Source organism: Thamnophis sirtalis, unplaced genomic scaffold (assembly GCF_051295495.1).
Source record: "Thamnophis sirtalis isolate CommonGarterSnake01/CBP01778 unplaced genomic scaffold, rThaSir2_p1.2 scaffold_15, whole genome shotgun sequence".
NCBI lineage: Eukaryota > Metazoa > Chordata > Lepidosauria > Squamata > Natricidae > Thamnophis > Thamnophis sirtalis.
The window spans coordinates 19729500-19745643 of record NW_028261395.1 but is presented as its reverse complement, the minus strand read 5'-3'; the positions used below and the strand labels follow the sequence as shown (position 1 = coordinate 19745643).

General features: G+C 42.7%; 1 protein-coding gene across 10 annotated transcripts in view; it reads right to left on the bottom strand.

The window, feature by feature from the left end:
- ANK3 (ankyrin 3) overlaps positions 1–16144 on the bottom strand; it is a 195382-nt gene that overhangs the window by 126702 nt on the left and 52536 nt on the right. For all 10 annotated transcript variants that reach the window (XR_015695133.1, XM_087702133.1, XM_087702134.1 and 7 more), the window contains exon 2: positions 2098–2199. Coding sequence is in view for 9 of the 10 variants with exons in the window: in XM_087702133.1 (XP_087558259.1) it covers positions 2098–2199 (102 nt within the window). In the remaining variant the exon portion in view is untranslated. The remainder of the gene's footprint in view (positions 1–2097; positions 2200–16144) is intronic.

The following is a 16144-nucleotide window of genomic DNA, read 5'->3' as shown; positions in this document are numbered from 1 at the left end:
ACATGCTCAGGATCCCAAAAGATCTTGACAGACTTGAACAATGGGCTCTATCCAACAAAATGAAATTTAATGTGGAGAAATGCAAGGTTTTACACCTGGGCAGGAAAAACCAAAGGTACAAGTACAGATTAGGGTCTCCTGCTTGAGCAGGGGGTTCGATTGGAAGACCTCCAAGGTCTCTTCCAGCTCTATTTTGATTGATTGAAGTTCAATGAGGCTTAGTTTATATGTATGGGACTCTAGCCTTAATATATATGAATAACATTGTTCTTACCACATATTTTTCCCAACTAAGCTCGCTCTCTCTCTCTCTCTCTCTCTCTCTCTCTCTCTCTCTCTCTCTCTCTCTCTCTCTCTCTCTCTCTCTCTCTCTCTCCCCCCCCCTCCCTCCCTCTCTCTCCATCAACTTTTTAAGGAGAAACTATTATTAACTTTGTCCATTATTATTATATGTGGCTAATCTTTGGTGAGATTCACAGCCTTTAGGGCTGCTTGGTAACTCAACAGCTCAAGTCCTAACCAAGGACCTAGGAACTGTTAAGGTAACGTCGGAGGATATAAGCTGTTCCAAGTAGGGTGGTTTTTTGTAGAATCAGAATGTTTAAGTCTGATAAATTTAACATTTCCAAATAGCAAGGTAGCCCTTTAGGTATTGCTCCAAGGGCTCCAATTACAATCGGGACAACACACGATTTCTTTTTCCACAGTCGCTCAATTTCAATTTGCAAGTCCCAGTACTTTGTGATTTTTTCTTGCTGTTTATCTTCAATTCGTGCATCTCCAGGTATTGCAATGTCAATGAATCATACTTTTTTCTTTTCAACTATTGTTATGTCAGGTCTGAATTCTGAAGTCCCACAGGATCTTGACTTTCTCATTCTCTAAAATCTTCTGAACCTGATGTTCTCAGTGGTTTTTGCTGTACTCAAATCCAAACTTTTGGCACAATTTCCAGTGAATGATCTTAGCAACACGGTAATGGCGTTGTAGATAGTCAGTTTGTGAAATTTTGCTGCACCCACTGATCAAGTGGTCGACTGTCTGGTCTTTCTCATTACAGAGGCGACATTTGCTGTTGGTGGTAACATGTTGAATTTTTGCCTTCATGCAGTGTGTGGCTAAGGCTTGTTCTTGAGCTGCCAAAATAAAGCCTTCTGTTTCTTTTTTCGGTGCTCCTGATCTTAACCAGTTCCAAGTTAGCTTTTGGTCAGCTTTGCCTTCAATACATTTCAAGTATTGGCTATGCATAGCTTTGTTTTTCCAATTTTCAGCTCGCTTCTCAATTACTTCTTTCTTATATTCAGCTTTTGACAGGCGTCTTTAAAAGGCCTTCTTTATTTATTTCCTTAATCATTGGTTCTTCACTTTTCTGGATGTAATCATTCAAGCTGTGTTTTTCTTCATCCACAGTCTGTTTTACTTGTAGGAGTCCTCGACCACCCTCTGCTCTTGGTCAATATAATTGGTCAACATCACTTTTAGGGTGCAAAGCATGATGCATTGTCATAAGCTTCCTTGTTTTTCTTTCCAAATTGTCCAACTCCATCTGTGTCCAGTCAATTATTCCTGCAGAGTATCGAATCACAGGTATAGCCCAGGTATTTATGGCTTTTATGATGTTTCCTCCATTCAATTTGGACTTTAATATCTTGCGAATTTGTTGAATGTATTATTTATTATTATATTATTATATATTATAATGAAGTACATTATAACAAATGAAGTACAATTATTATTATTATTATTATTATACAATTGTATCACAGCGGCCAGTTGTTTCGCTGGATTTGGCATTGGTTACTAGTCGGGCCCCACTATTATTATTATTATTTTGTTGCTGCTGCTACTAACAATAACAACAACAACAACAACAACAACACCCAGTGGACATGAAATATGCTGTTTTGACTGCTTAAGCAAAGCTGAAACCCTCTAAGTGAGCTGGATTTCAATTCCCATACTCTCCAGCCAGCCTTGGTAGAAGAACATCTAGCGTATCCTGGAAGAGCCTGTTCTGGAAAGGCACTCTCAAGACGCAGACACAAACACAGACTAGTGATAAAAAGAAAATATGTGCGGATGAAATATTGCTCCAACCTGATTACAGATGTTGATGTCCACTCCATTCTTTAAGTAGTCAAGAGCTTTTTCCAAGTTGCCTGCTCGGGCTGCTCGTAGGTAGCTTGCATTGGTGTCAGTCTGAAAGAGAAAGAAGAGAAAATAAAGAGTTTGAAAACCAAGCATGAGCTGCAATCTAGATTTTGTGATGTGGAACATTTATATAAGTGGCCATCACACTCAGATCCAATACCTACATTTGGAATCAGTGTTGAGCATAACTAGATATAACGAGGTACCTCTTTGTTAAATATTTTATTACTTATATTTTATTACTCCCTGTTGTGTATAAGCTGCTTTATCATACTCGCAATACAAAATATTAACGTCCATGTAGATATCAGTGAGATTCGCCTTCAGTGATACAGGAAAGGAATTCTGTAGCTTGTCTGAAAAAAGAGTTTAGGTAGCGCCTTGATTGGCCTTGGAGGCTGAACAGTACAATGGTATGGTAGCCACTATTCTCTGACAGAAGAAAGTAAAGGACTTGCTCCTGGTCCTACAACAATGACAGCTTGGCAAGTCCAGAAAATAAATTCTCCTGGCCAAACCACCCATCTTTCTCCTAAATTGCACCATTCATTTTAAGGTTTCTGTGTCTCAAGACAACCAACATCTGCCAAGGGTTTTTCTAAATATTGCAGAAGATGACTTGTTGGCTTGGTTCATTCCTTTTCTGGCAAATGCAGGTAGTCCTCGATTTATGACCACAGTTAAGCCCAACATTTCTGTTGCTAAGTGAGACATCTGTTAAATTAGTTTTGCCCCATGTTATGACCTTTCTCGCCACCATTGTTAAGTTAGTCATTGCACTTGTTAACTTCATCGCACACTTGTTAAGAGAATCTGGCTTCCCCACTGATTTGCTTGTCAGAAGGTCACAAAATGGAATCGCATGACCCCTGGACACTGCAACTGTCATAAACATGAGTCGCTGGCCAACAATCTGAATTTTGATCACAGGACCCTGGAGAGGGGGAATGCTATAATGGTTATAAGTGTGAAAAACAGTCACTTTTTTCAGTGGTGTTGTAACTTCGAACTGTCACTAAATGAACGCTTGTAAGTCAAGGACTACCTGTACAATTTTGACCACAGCTTGCTCCATGCAAACTAAATACATCAGGAGAGAACTATTTGAAAACCATGATGCAGGGAATCTCATCCAAACAAAAGGACTTTACTATTGCGGATCTCATGATCAGCCAATCTCTGGAGCGCAAATAAATATTTTTGACCCTCACCATAACACATAAAAATCTTATACTTTTCTTTTAATTAATGGAACAAAATACTATTCCGTATATGATAGCAGTAATTTTTGTGTTAATTTCAACATTCAGCATGACTGCCATTGTACTGGGTTTACAAAAAATTGCTTGGCTACTGTTTAGCTCTCTGGCCCATTTTAACATTGTTGTGCAGGGAAATCTCTAGCACAATCTCATTGTTCTCAACCAGACACATTCTGGCTCCTGTCCTAGCATGGAGCTCATTTTGACTTCCCTGTGGAACAATACAATTCAATAGCAGAGTTGGAAGGGACCTTGGAGGTCTTCCAGTCCAACCCCCTGCCTGGGCAGGAAACCCTATACCATTTCAGACAAATGGCTATCCAACATCTTCTTAAAGACTTCCAGTGTTGGGGCATTCACAACTTCTGAAGGCAAGCTGTTCCACTGAACAGGAGCAATCACTTTATTTTGGAGGAATGAATTTGTTCCTAGACCATCAACACTTGATGGGAAGAAATCTCTGTACCCTTATGATACTTTCTTCTTGCAAAGAAGGAGGAAACTCCTACTACAGAATAAAATGGGTGCTTCTACACACAAAAAGGAAAAAGTTAATCACCTGCAGAATTTCTCCATTCAAGAAGTACAATAAAGCTATTTGAAGAAAACCAATAGACACATTAAATTTAGAAACTGCTGTTTATTTGTTTGTTTGTTTAATTTGGATTGTCTGATCTCAACATGACTCTGAGTGATTTAAAATTAAAAATAAGAAACAGTAAAGAGGAACTAACTGAAAGAAAACCCTTTGCATCTTAACCTAGCCCTTGAACAGAAAACAGAGCCAACAACATCAAGGTTTTTGGAGACATCTGGAACGTAAAAGTGGCACAGATCCAGTGGTGGGATTCAGCCAGTTCTCACCTATTCGGGATAATCAGTTGTTAACTTTCTAAGCAGTTCAGAGAACCGGTTGTTGGAAGAAATCTCCTTTTGTTTTTTCCCACTTCACAGGGCTAATCCTGTAAGGAAGGCAGGAAGGAAACATTCTGGTGTTGTTTCTAGTCTAATATTTATTGCCCTGCTTACAAAAACTGCCTCTCCGGTTAACCCTTATTACATTGTAACAGCTAAGGCGAAGCGCCCATCGACATGAGTGACATTGAGATGACTACGCCCATGCAGTCACATGACCACCAAGACACGCCTACCCAGCTGGTCATTAGGGCAGAGAACCGGTTGTTAAATTATTTGAATCCCACCACTGCACAGATCTCTAGGGGTGGTCTTGTTTGTGGGGTAGGTGATGTGACAGAGAAGCCTAAAACAATGACATTGTTTGATTGAACAATCCAGAGCACACAATCTTGCCAGACAAATTGGAAGCAATGTGGTGGGGTCACTTGGGGGTAACAAGGCATGCCAACCATTGTCCATGCCACCTCATTCTGGACCAGCTATGGCTTCCAGGCGGTATTCAGAGATAGTTTGGAGTGTATTAGAGCAGTCCTACTGTGAGTTGACTCAAAAAGCTGTTTCTAGCTGCAGTGACACTGAAACAACAAAACCTACTGTTGTGATGGAAGCACTGCCCCATTGTGTCACAACATCTCAGCATCAACATCAACAGACAAACAAGGGATAGGGTGGATATCACAACTTGACAACATGCATCTTATCACCTGGACCCTCCTGAAAACTCTTAGGGACAAAGTCCTCTCAACCAAACATTGACTCTGCTAGTTTGGGGCAAGTGGTAAAGCTTTTTAAGTATGTCAATCCAGACTTAAGTAGGACACTACACAATACAAACAGCTCATTTATCAAACAATGACATGGATGTAATAGTGCCAGGTGGTTCTCCTATGGGCAAATTTTCAAGGTTATACCAGGTTCTGTGCTTTTGCCATGCCATATAACAGCTCTATTGCCTAGATTTGTTCCACCTGCAAGAGTTATTTGAATGGCTTAAGCATCATCTAAGGTAGCGGTCCCCAAACTTGGCAACTTTAAGACTTGTGGATAAGTCTTAAAGTTGCCAAGTTTGGGGGCCTCTGATTTAAGGTTTAAAAGAGGCACCAAATGAGTAACTGGGAGATTGGGAGTTCCAGTCCCACCTTGGGGACAGAAGCAGCTGGGAGACTCTGGGCCTGTCCGTCTCTCTTCACCAAAAAAGAAGGCCAAAATAAACCACTTCCAGAAATGCTATTAAGAAACCTTCAAAGACTTGCCAGACACTTGCCAAGAATCTAAATGGATTTGAAGGTACGCACACACTAACACACACACACACACACACACACACACCAATAACAAATACTTAAAAATAATAAAAGCTTTATAATGTCAGAAAACCCAATCACTGATATTTGGCATGGTTGCTTAATTGGGGGGAAGAGGCTGAAGAGCTCCTAGAGCCACAAAATTTATAGGGGGGAGTTGTGCCTCTAATATAGTTAAAGGTCAAGCAACCCCCCCTTTTTTTACATGCTAAGGAGGAGTTTCAATAGTATGCAAGGGATAAGTGATAGGATATTACTCCAGAGTCCTTCTGAATTTTCCACTTTAATTTAAATCGGCAACCTCTTTATTTCTGCCTAGTAAAACATGATTGAGGATACTTAGCAATGCTTTATGTCTGTCATCACCCAAACAGTAGCTTAATTTTAGCATTCCAGAATGGTACACGGTAAACGAGCCACTTGCTTCCTTGGTGTTTTAAGGAACTGCATTCCAGTTAGCACACAGGAGGAAAAAGCGTAGATAATGAGCAGGGGGATAAAATTAGGTTTTACAGAGAAAGATCTATTTGTAACAGCAAGCTCTGGAAATACTTTCTCCCTCTTTCACTCCTAAATGCTTTGTCATTTTTTAGATGGGGGGAAAAAAATTCAACAGCCAGATAAATTTTGTGTTTAGGTGAATCATCACATAATATTCTTTACCTTTTAAAATATTGCTCCCTAAACACTTCTGATCTCAATTATTAATCTCAACAAATCCCCGGGTAATATAATTGATTGTCATCTATAATTGATCCAACAACTCCCCCAACACACAGAATCATCATAAATCTCCGGTAGCTACTCCAATGTGTGCTGCACCCTATCAAGGACTTCTCCAGGACATCCTTCCAAACGGCTGCTGAGCGGAACTCCCTTAATCAATGGATCGGGTACGGCGTCCCTTTTAGCGCACTTGAAGCTTACGTTACATAAATCTACAATGCTTATTCGCCACAACTCCCTGCTAGAAGCAAAGAAGTACTGTACCCCCGTCGATTCACTCCTCGCCATGGTTCATCCTGTGTTGCCCGTGGTGTCCTCTGCGCACGCCATGTCTCCCTGCTACTCAGGGCAGAGAACGCAGCATTTGCTGAGTCGCTAGTAAAATGCCAGAGCAGCAGTATTGCCCATGAACGGGAGCAGGTCAATGCACTCTCGGAGCTTCTGTCTAGGGCAGGGCCATGTCAGCTTCAAGCCAGCCCTTCTGTACACATTCCACGGAGAGCAGGAAAGCAGACAGGCAGGTTGGTTGGACAGCCTGGCACCGCAGCTTCAGCCTGCAGAAGGCCAGAAACCTGATCCCACCAGGAAAACTCTTCCAAGCAAGCTGGCCTCAAATTGGCCGTTTTTGGGTGGAAAAGCAGAAGGCCTTCTGAGGTCCTGCTTCACTTTGCTTCTGAGTGCTCAGCGTTTCTACACAGCTAAGCATTTAGCAAACACTGATAAAAAAAGAAACAGACACTGAAGCCATTAAGTTAAAGCCAACACAAGCAGTTCTAACCAAAGCAGGCTTCCTCTATATCAGAGGTCTTCAAAGTTGGCAACTTTAAGACTTGTGGACTTCAACTCCCAGAATTCTCCAGCCAGCATAGGAGTTGAAGTTCACAAGTCTTAAAGTTGCCAACTTTGAAGACCTCTGCTCTATATTGTAGGAGGAAGGAAAGCAGGGAGGCAGGGAGAGGAAGAAGAAAAGGGAAGGGAAGAGAAGAGAAGCGAAGAGAAGCAAAGCAGAGCTATGGAGAATTCTGGGAGTTGAAGTCCACAAGTCTTAAAGTTGCCAGTTTTGAAGACCTCTGCTCTATATTGTAGGAGGAAGGAAGGCAGGGAGAGGAAGAAGGCAAGGCAAGGCAAGGCAAGACAAGACAAGACATATTCTGGTAATATTTCACCAAAAAGACTATACCCTCCTACCATTTCATCAGTTTTCTTTTTCTTTTTTTTTTAGACAGGAAAAAAAAGATTAGCAAGATGCTTCTGTCTGCTTATGAATGAAGGTCCAAGCCCTCTTTGCTTGTCAAAGTCTACACTCTCTTGCACATAGACAAGCCTTCAGACCTCTCCTGGCCCGCAGCTTCTGGGTTAGGGGTCCTAGCAAGATGACCACTAGATGGCAACAAAGAGACAAAGAAACTTCAGAATCCCACCAGTAGGTGGCATAAAAAACCCTGAAGAGAATACTGTAAATGCCATAACTAACAGGCCGTCTCTTTCAGCTTACAAGAAAACTTTACAAATGCTTTGTAAGTTACGCTCCTTCTTTAAAATGTCTCAGTTCACATAATCACTGGGAGTCAAGATTAACCACATAGTACTTTGCTCTTAACTAGGAAGAGTCATCCAATAAGTAAAGCCACTTCCAAAGGTACGCTTGGAAAAATGATTTCAGTTGCAATATGTTTATTTTCCATATTACCCGAGAGGGAAATTTTACATCGCAACTATCTCATTATTAAATAAGTTTCTTCAGCTTTTCTTTTCCTTTTCTTGGATATACCAACACTTTTCCTGCAGAGCAACACACACACACATACACACACACACACACACACACACAATTTCATCGATGGAACTCCCTACCACTAATAATACATCTGCCTGGAACATCTGGGTAAGAGCCACATGTGGTCCATCACCACATTCCATCCTTAGAACAGATCCACTGAGCACATGCATGTACACATGTACATGAAGATGCATGAATATCATAACAATAGTCATAAAATCAGCACTTATTCCACAGTTATTAATACTGGATATTTTGCTGCAATTGCTATGAAGTGGCATAAGAAAATATGGTTGCATTCATTCTGAAATATTTTTATCATCCAAGGAAATAATCATTTGTCCTATAAGCACTGTTGATCTTTGAAAAGTCCTTATCCTCATATCAGTAATACCAGTGGTTAACAAACTTCACTCTGGGTGATTGATCCTTGACAGTCAAGCGGCTGCAAAGGGATGATAATACTTAATGTTCCCCAGCAGTCCCAACCATCTCACTCATTGCCAAAGTAGGTTATTATGCAGTTTAGAGAGTCATGCTCTAAGGATCATTTGAGCAATTGGACAAAGAATCCCTCTTTCACCAAGTTTGATCTAGAAGGTCATCCAGGACCCTCAAATTTGCAGATTGTATAACTTTGACTCCAGCAGCTCTTATTAACAATGTGCATTTCAGTTAAATGTAATTGTTTTATAGAGTCAGGTCATCTGAGCTCTCTCAAGAAAAACCACACAATGAAAAATAGGATGCACATCAGAGGTATTTTAGGCCTTTTCTTTGACACAGACATATCCTTTTACATTTCTTCCAGGTATCTTTTATGCAGTAAACAGAACACCCCATTGGAACTTTTCAGAGGGTGGGGAAACAGAGGGCAGAGGAGCAATCCCAGACTCGCTTGCTTTAGAGATAAAACTTTAAGAAACGTTAAAAAAATGAAGCAAACAAATCTACGTACACATTTAACTGCAAACCAGGAGGAATCCTCTTTTTGCCAAGAATGACAACAACCACAACAATAACAACAATAATTCATTACCGGTACACAGGTGCAGATAAATAAATCTTAAAAGCAACCTTACAACAGCATCTGCACACGCTTACTTGGTCCACAAAGTGCTCTCCCTCTTCCACTGCCATCTTCTGTGGTCAAATGTGAAACATGATGATTCAATTAGTTAACACTTTGCACACAGCGTGTCAGCCCAAAATAGCTGCCAAACAAGAAAGCAACAAAGCCAGCCAGCGTGGTCACGTAGGCTACCTCTCCAACTCTTTCTAAAGAATGGGAAGGCAAGTCGGGGTCTGGCTAGGAGGACCAAGAGGCCAGCAGAAGAGACCTCCTGGAGATGCCTCCCTGCAGTGTAATCTGGAGCCCCTTCCGGGCAGCGTAAGCCTGGGATGAGGACGACCAAAAATAGCCTCCACATCAGTGGGTAACAAGGCCTGACAGGCAGGGATCACTCCTGAAATAAGCTTCCAGGATGCTGTTGACCAGCTGTTCTCCAGGAAAGGACTCCAATGGTGTGTCAACCCTGAAGCTGACCTGACCTGAGGAAAGCTCCAAGGTGGCTTTGGTCAGGTCAGCATCAGGGTTGCCATTGTGCTCGTTTTCCAGAAGCAACACAACCAGGGACTGATGCTTACCCAGCCTGCATGCTGTCAAAGGGAAAGGGGCCCAGGGGCATTTTAAACATCATGAATGGGTTGGATGGACTGGAGTCCCCTTCTCAGCTGCTTGAAGAATTAGTGGCATTGCCAGGTGCATAGGTGACAGAGAGATAGAGACAGAGAGAGGAGGAGGAGGAGGAGGAGGAGGAGGAGGAGGAGGAGGAGGAGGAGGAGGAGGAGGAGGAGGAGGAGGAGGAGGAGGAGGAAACAACACACTGGCCTGTGGGCTGTCCAATTGCAGTGGAAATAAAAAAAATGGCAGCCTAAGACTATTTCATTCAAGAATGGAAAATAAACTTACAATAATTGATCACAACACTTAACACTCCCTGTGATTTGTTAAAATCGCTCATGGTAGAGAAAACCACACTCCACCATGACTGATGCTGACAGAAGACACAGAAAACCTTGGGTTTCTGCAGATACAATAAAAACTAAGAGAGTCTCAATTTTTTTTTCTTTTTTGCTCACACAGTGACTGTTCAATCCTAAATTGTGGTTAGTACAACTTTTTCCTAAAGTTGGAAATGGAATGGTTTCAAAACTTGCTAAATGTGTTTATTTGTTTCTTTAGCAAAGAAGCAAAAAAATACTAAATGAACCCATAATCAGCAACCAAGATAAAAACAATAAGAACTCTCGATACAAGCACTTCACATAAGAAGTCCAATTCCCACAGGCAGGAAAGCAGCCACATCTTAGGACCATCTGAAGGGCCAACAGAGACAGGGCCAATTAGATCTCTAGGGAGATGATGATTCATGTGATGGGTATCAGTTCCTGAGTCCCACCAAATAGCAATAGCAATAGCAGTAGACTTATATACCGCTTCATAGGGCTTTCAGCCCTCTCTAAGCGGTTTACAGAGAGTCAGCATATTGCCCCCAACAATCTGGGTCCTCATTTTACCCACCTCGGAAGGATGGAAGGCTGAGTCAACCCTGAGCCGGTGAGATTTGAACCGCTGAACTGCTGATCTAGCAGTAGCCTGCAGTGCTGCATTTAACCACTGCGCCACCTCGGCTCTTGGTGACACTCTAATGATACTCTAATGACACTCTAAGACAGGGGTGTCAAACTCAAGGACCAGGGCCAGATCTAGCCTGCGGGGTACTTAGATCTGATCCGCGGGGCTGCCCTGGAAACAGCAAAGGACCAGCCCTTGGTGCTTCTGACAGCAAAAATGGGTTCCCGAGCTCCGTTTTCAGCTGCCATAGCCTCCTGCAGGCGGGCAGGCTTCCCAAGCTTCGTTTTCAATGGCAGAGGATGTAAGAGGCTGCGGCAGCTGAAAACGGAGCTCAAAAGCCCGTTTTTGCAAGCAGAGTACTTGGGCCACCATAGGTACCTCCAACAGGAGTGATGTTGAGCTGGCCATGCCCACCCTTGCCAAGGCCATCCCCCCCAAAAGACAAACACAACCCTGATGTGGCCCTCAATGAAATCGAGTTCGACACCCCTGCTCTACAATGGATGGAATCCAGAGTATGCCTCTCCTGCCAGATCTGATGGGATGGGAAGACACATTCAGAGAAAAACAGTCCTGCAAATAATCTGGCCCCATGCCCTAAAGGACCTTAAGCTCAAATGGAAGCACACTGGCAACCAGTATAGCTGGTAGTTTGTTGACTACATCTGAAACAACAAACTATGGTGATTCAAACAGAAGACAGAAGCAGCTGCCTAGCAGAAGGAAGGATGCAGAACAGTATCAACCAACAAGACTCAACTTTTCACAATAAAACCATGGTTTGTACACCCATAACAATGCTTAGTAATGTAAACCAGGGGTGAAATTCAACAGGTTCTAACAGGTTCTGGAGAACTGGTAGTGGAAATTTTGAGTAGTTTGGAGAACCGGCAAATACCACCTCTGGCTGGCCCCAGAATGCAGTGGGAATGGAGATTTTGCAGTATCCTATCCTTGCCATGCCCACCAAGCCATACCCACAGAAACGGTAGTAAAAAAAATTGAATTTCACCACTGATATAAACCATAATTTATACAACATAATATCATAGTCCAATCAGCCTTCTAAAATCAATTAAATGCTTTGTCCAGCTTGTGTCAGAATAGCAGGTGAATTTACTAATTTAGAAGCAATTCTTCATACAGTACTGATGTGTCCTTTTGCCTTTGAGGTTAGTAGGAGAAAATCTTGGAAATGGAAATATTTTTGCTATATGTTGCCAAAGACTGGTGTCCAGTTATTTTATTTTTTTCCAATGAAACCATCTGTCCCATGTGAGAGGCAGAAAGGCACCACATGGTGCTCCCCTTCCCTGCTGAAATTTAAGGCAGAAGGTGGACTTTCCAAGCAAATGTCCCCCAGCCTGGACAGCAAGCAAGACTGGCAGATTTTGTTTCTTGGACCATCCTATATACCGTACACATGTCAGAATTGTCATGCATATACATAAGCTGCATGTCCTTGCTAGTATGAAAACTCAGTGATCAAGCAACTCTACTTCTTTCTTTACTTTCACTTCTTTGTTCTCATAACTGCAAATGAAACCACTTTCCCCTGCTTTGAAAGCACATGATAGCAGTGTTCTCAGTGGTTGGATTCAGCCAGTTTACACTACTTCGGGAGAACCGGTTGTTAACTTTCTGAGCAGTTTGGTGAACTGGTTGTTGGAAGAAATCATTAGGGAAGAGAACCGGTTGTTAAATTATTTGAATCCCACCACTGGGTGTTCCAATATCTCAGGGGATGCCATAAAGAAGAGGGAGGCAAGCTATTCTCCAAAGCACCTGAAGACAGGACAAAAAGCAGCAGATGAAAATTAATCAAGGAGAGAAGCAACCAAGAACTAAGGAGAAATTTCCTGAGAGTGAAGATAATTAACCAGTGAAATGGCTTGCCTTCAGAAGTTCTGGGTGCACGAACACTGGAGGTTTTTTAAAAAAAGATTGGACAACCATTTGTCTGAAATGAATAGGGTTTCCTGGCTAAGCAGGAGGTTGGATAGAAGGCCTCCAAGGTCTCTTCCAATTTTGTTGTTGTTGTTGTTTATAAATACTGTGATCAAAACATTCACTAGACATCTTTGAGATATTTTAAACCATGAGATTTCATAGCTTCTTTAGACATGGTTTGTAGAACAAATTACAACTGGGTTGGTTCATACAACACATTGATGCATGTATCATGATTTACAAATTACATCCGACACCAAGCCAAATAATATTTAATTCAGTGCATGAATCAAGAGTGCATATTTCACAACAGGACTTCAGGTCTATCAGCAATAAAAAGCTGATGCTTCATGGTATTTGACAGCTGACTACAGGGACATCTGCAGGAACTTACTGATTTTGTCAGAAAGTCAAAAGGGATGTTTCCTCTCACATTTGTTATGGTGCACATACAAAAGAGGAGGTTGTGCTGCACAACTACGATGATTTTTCATTATTCTGCCCCTGCTGCCCTCCTCAGACATTTACTGTATTTTATATGGTGGTTTTTATATTTTTGGACTTGTCTTAACTGACATGAGTCAGTTTTATTGGAGGCAAATGAAGGTGATAAATAATCACTCAAGGATGGCGTGAGGATGCTACATATTGGGTGAAATAAGAGGGAAGGATTAATTCCATGGATTAATTCCATAGAAACCTTTGGATCTTGTCTGACATTTTTGCATTTGGCGATTCAGGTCTGGTCAGTGTTTGAATGGGAAATCCCAGGAGAAAGCAGGAGTAAATGCCTATAATGATTGCCAAGACAAAGGTATGGATGTGCCAAGAAGTCACTAGGAATGAAGCTGGAATTTCTCTTTGCCCCCACTTGCTCCAGAGGAACAGCCCTCCACTGTAGCCGATTCCCCTAATTCCGGGATGGCGAACCTATGGCACACATGCCACAGGTGGCACGTGGAGCCATTTGTCAGGGCACGTGAAGCACTGCACTATCAGCTGGCCAACGCACATGCGCACGCTGGCCAGCTGAGTTCAGCCTTTTTAAAAGCCATTTTTCGCCCTCCCCAGGCTCCAGGGGCTTTATAGGATCCTGGGGAGGGCGAAAAGAGCCTCCCCACCCCCCAGAGGCCCTCTGGAGGCTTCATGAACTTCCCTGAAGCCTCCGGAGCACAAAAAACTGGCCCTATGGGCAAACCGGAAGATCGGGAACGGACTTCTGGTTTGCTTGGAGGGTCGTTTTGACTGCTCCGGAGGCTTCAGGGAAGCCTCCTGAAGATCCCTGAAGCTTTCGGAGGGCCTCTGGGGGAGGGAGGCTATTTTCGCCCTCCCCAGGCTCTTATAAAGCTTCTGGAGGGCAAAAAAAGCATGTAAAAATGGGGGGAGTGCCTGTAGTGCATGCATGTTCACTGGGGGGGGGGGTCGCACATTGCACCGCCCCCCTGCACTCCCCCCACTTATGGCACGCAAGCCAAAAAAGGTTCGCCATCACTGCTAATTATTTCAGATCCCACATTTCATCAGCTGTTGCTGTAAACAAAGAAAAGCTCTTATAGAAGCAGAAGGTTGGCTTGAGACTCCCACAATCAGGTCCTAGGTACTGATCTAACCCCACCATTTTTCCCAAAACGGTGGAAGTCCTCCAGGAAAGGGGGAAATGAATGTCACCCCATTATGTTCCCGGGGGGAAAGAAAGTTAAATAACATGCCAAGGGGGGTCATTACAAGACTTGGTTTCTTCCTTGGTTAAAGCCCGAGAGAAGAGAAACTCAAACATGAAAGTGTTGTATAAGTGAGGAGAGTAGCCAGTTTGCAGAAGCAATCTCACAACCCTGTGTGTGTGTTATCAGTGAAACTCCAGTTTGTCTTCCTTGAAGGTTTATGGAGGCTGTGATATCCAAAATGCTCCAAAATAGGTCTCACCTCTTCCCACTTTTGTTTTGGGAGGAGGCAACAGAGAAGACAGAAGCAGAAGATCTGTCCATGAGGGAGCTGCCAGTAGTCCTTGGATCTTCACCCATATTTACTAAGACTGTATTACAGTGGTGGGTTCCTACCGGTTCAGACTAGTTCGGCCAAATGGTAGTGGTTTGGCGGTCTGGGTCGCTGCGGGTGGCAGCAACCCAGCCCTGCCACGCCCCCTGATTGGTTCTCCTATGGCAGCGCCATCTTGATTTTTGGTTCTGCGCCTGCACAGAACAATTGTCATTACACAAATTTCATTTCTTTTCATTTTTTAACGCTTTGCGCATGCACAGACCTATTTATGTGCAAATGCACATGCACATACACCAAATTGTGCATGCACTGAACTGGCAGTAATGCCAGAAGCAACCTTTCCCTGTTGTATTACTATTATTCTTCCCATCCTTCTTATTACCTATCTCTTCCCACTTATGACTATAACCATGTTGCTTGTATCTTTCAATTTATATTGTTTTATTTGTTTCTTAGTATGATTTGATTGCTTATTGGTAATCTATAAGTGTTGTATCTTATGAGTCTTGACTAATGTATCTTGTCTTTTTATGTATACTGAGAGCATATGCACCAAAGATAAATTCCTTGTGTGTCCAACCACACTTGGCCAATGAAGAATTCTATTCTATTCTACTCTACTCTACTCTACTCTACTCTACTCTACTCTACTCTACTCTACTCTACTCTACTCTACTCTACTCTACTCTACTCTACTCTACTCTACTCTTAATTCTATTCTACTCTACTCTACTCTATTTGCCAGGTTTGAAGAAGCCGAGTGCAAAGTCCGAATCAAATCTCCAGACTTGTGTATCTAACATCTACTTCTGAATAATCCCAGTGCTCTTCAGGGCCACTGCTGTCGATCTCTCTAAAGGGAACACCTGAGCTGGCTATGTTCATCTTATTATTGCATGTCACTTTATGCTATTTAAACTGATCAAAGGCTCAAATAAAGGTCTTTCATTCCATCAGGGAGGATATCAGAGGCAGGGTCAGAACAAAGGGCCCCTCTGGCAGGTAATTCATTCCCATCGTCTTCTCAGCAGGCAGGAAGTGTCCTTCACAAGGAAAGGTCCATCCTCTGATGCTCCACTTAGCATCCGTGGGACATCCATGTTGATTCTAATGAGCAAGAGGCCTCCTTCGCAACCAGGAGTCACCCTTACAAGCCCTGAGGGTTGCTGCAGGCTTGGCAAGTGAGGCTACGGCAGCATTATCAGACTGCATGATGTTACATTTCTTACCCGCATTTTGGAAAGGTTGCTCCAAAATAAAATAATAAAATTGTGAATTCTGACCCTCTAAAACAGAGGTGTCAAACTCGATTTCATTGAGGGCCGCATCAGGGTTGTGTTTGACCTTGGGAGGAGGTGTGGCCATGGGGCATGGCCAGCTCAATGTCACTGTCGAAGGCACCTGTGGTGGCCCAGGC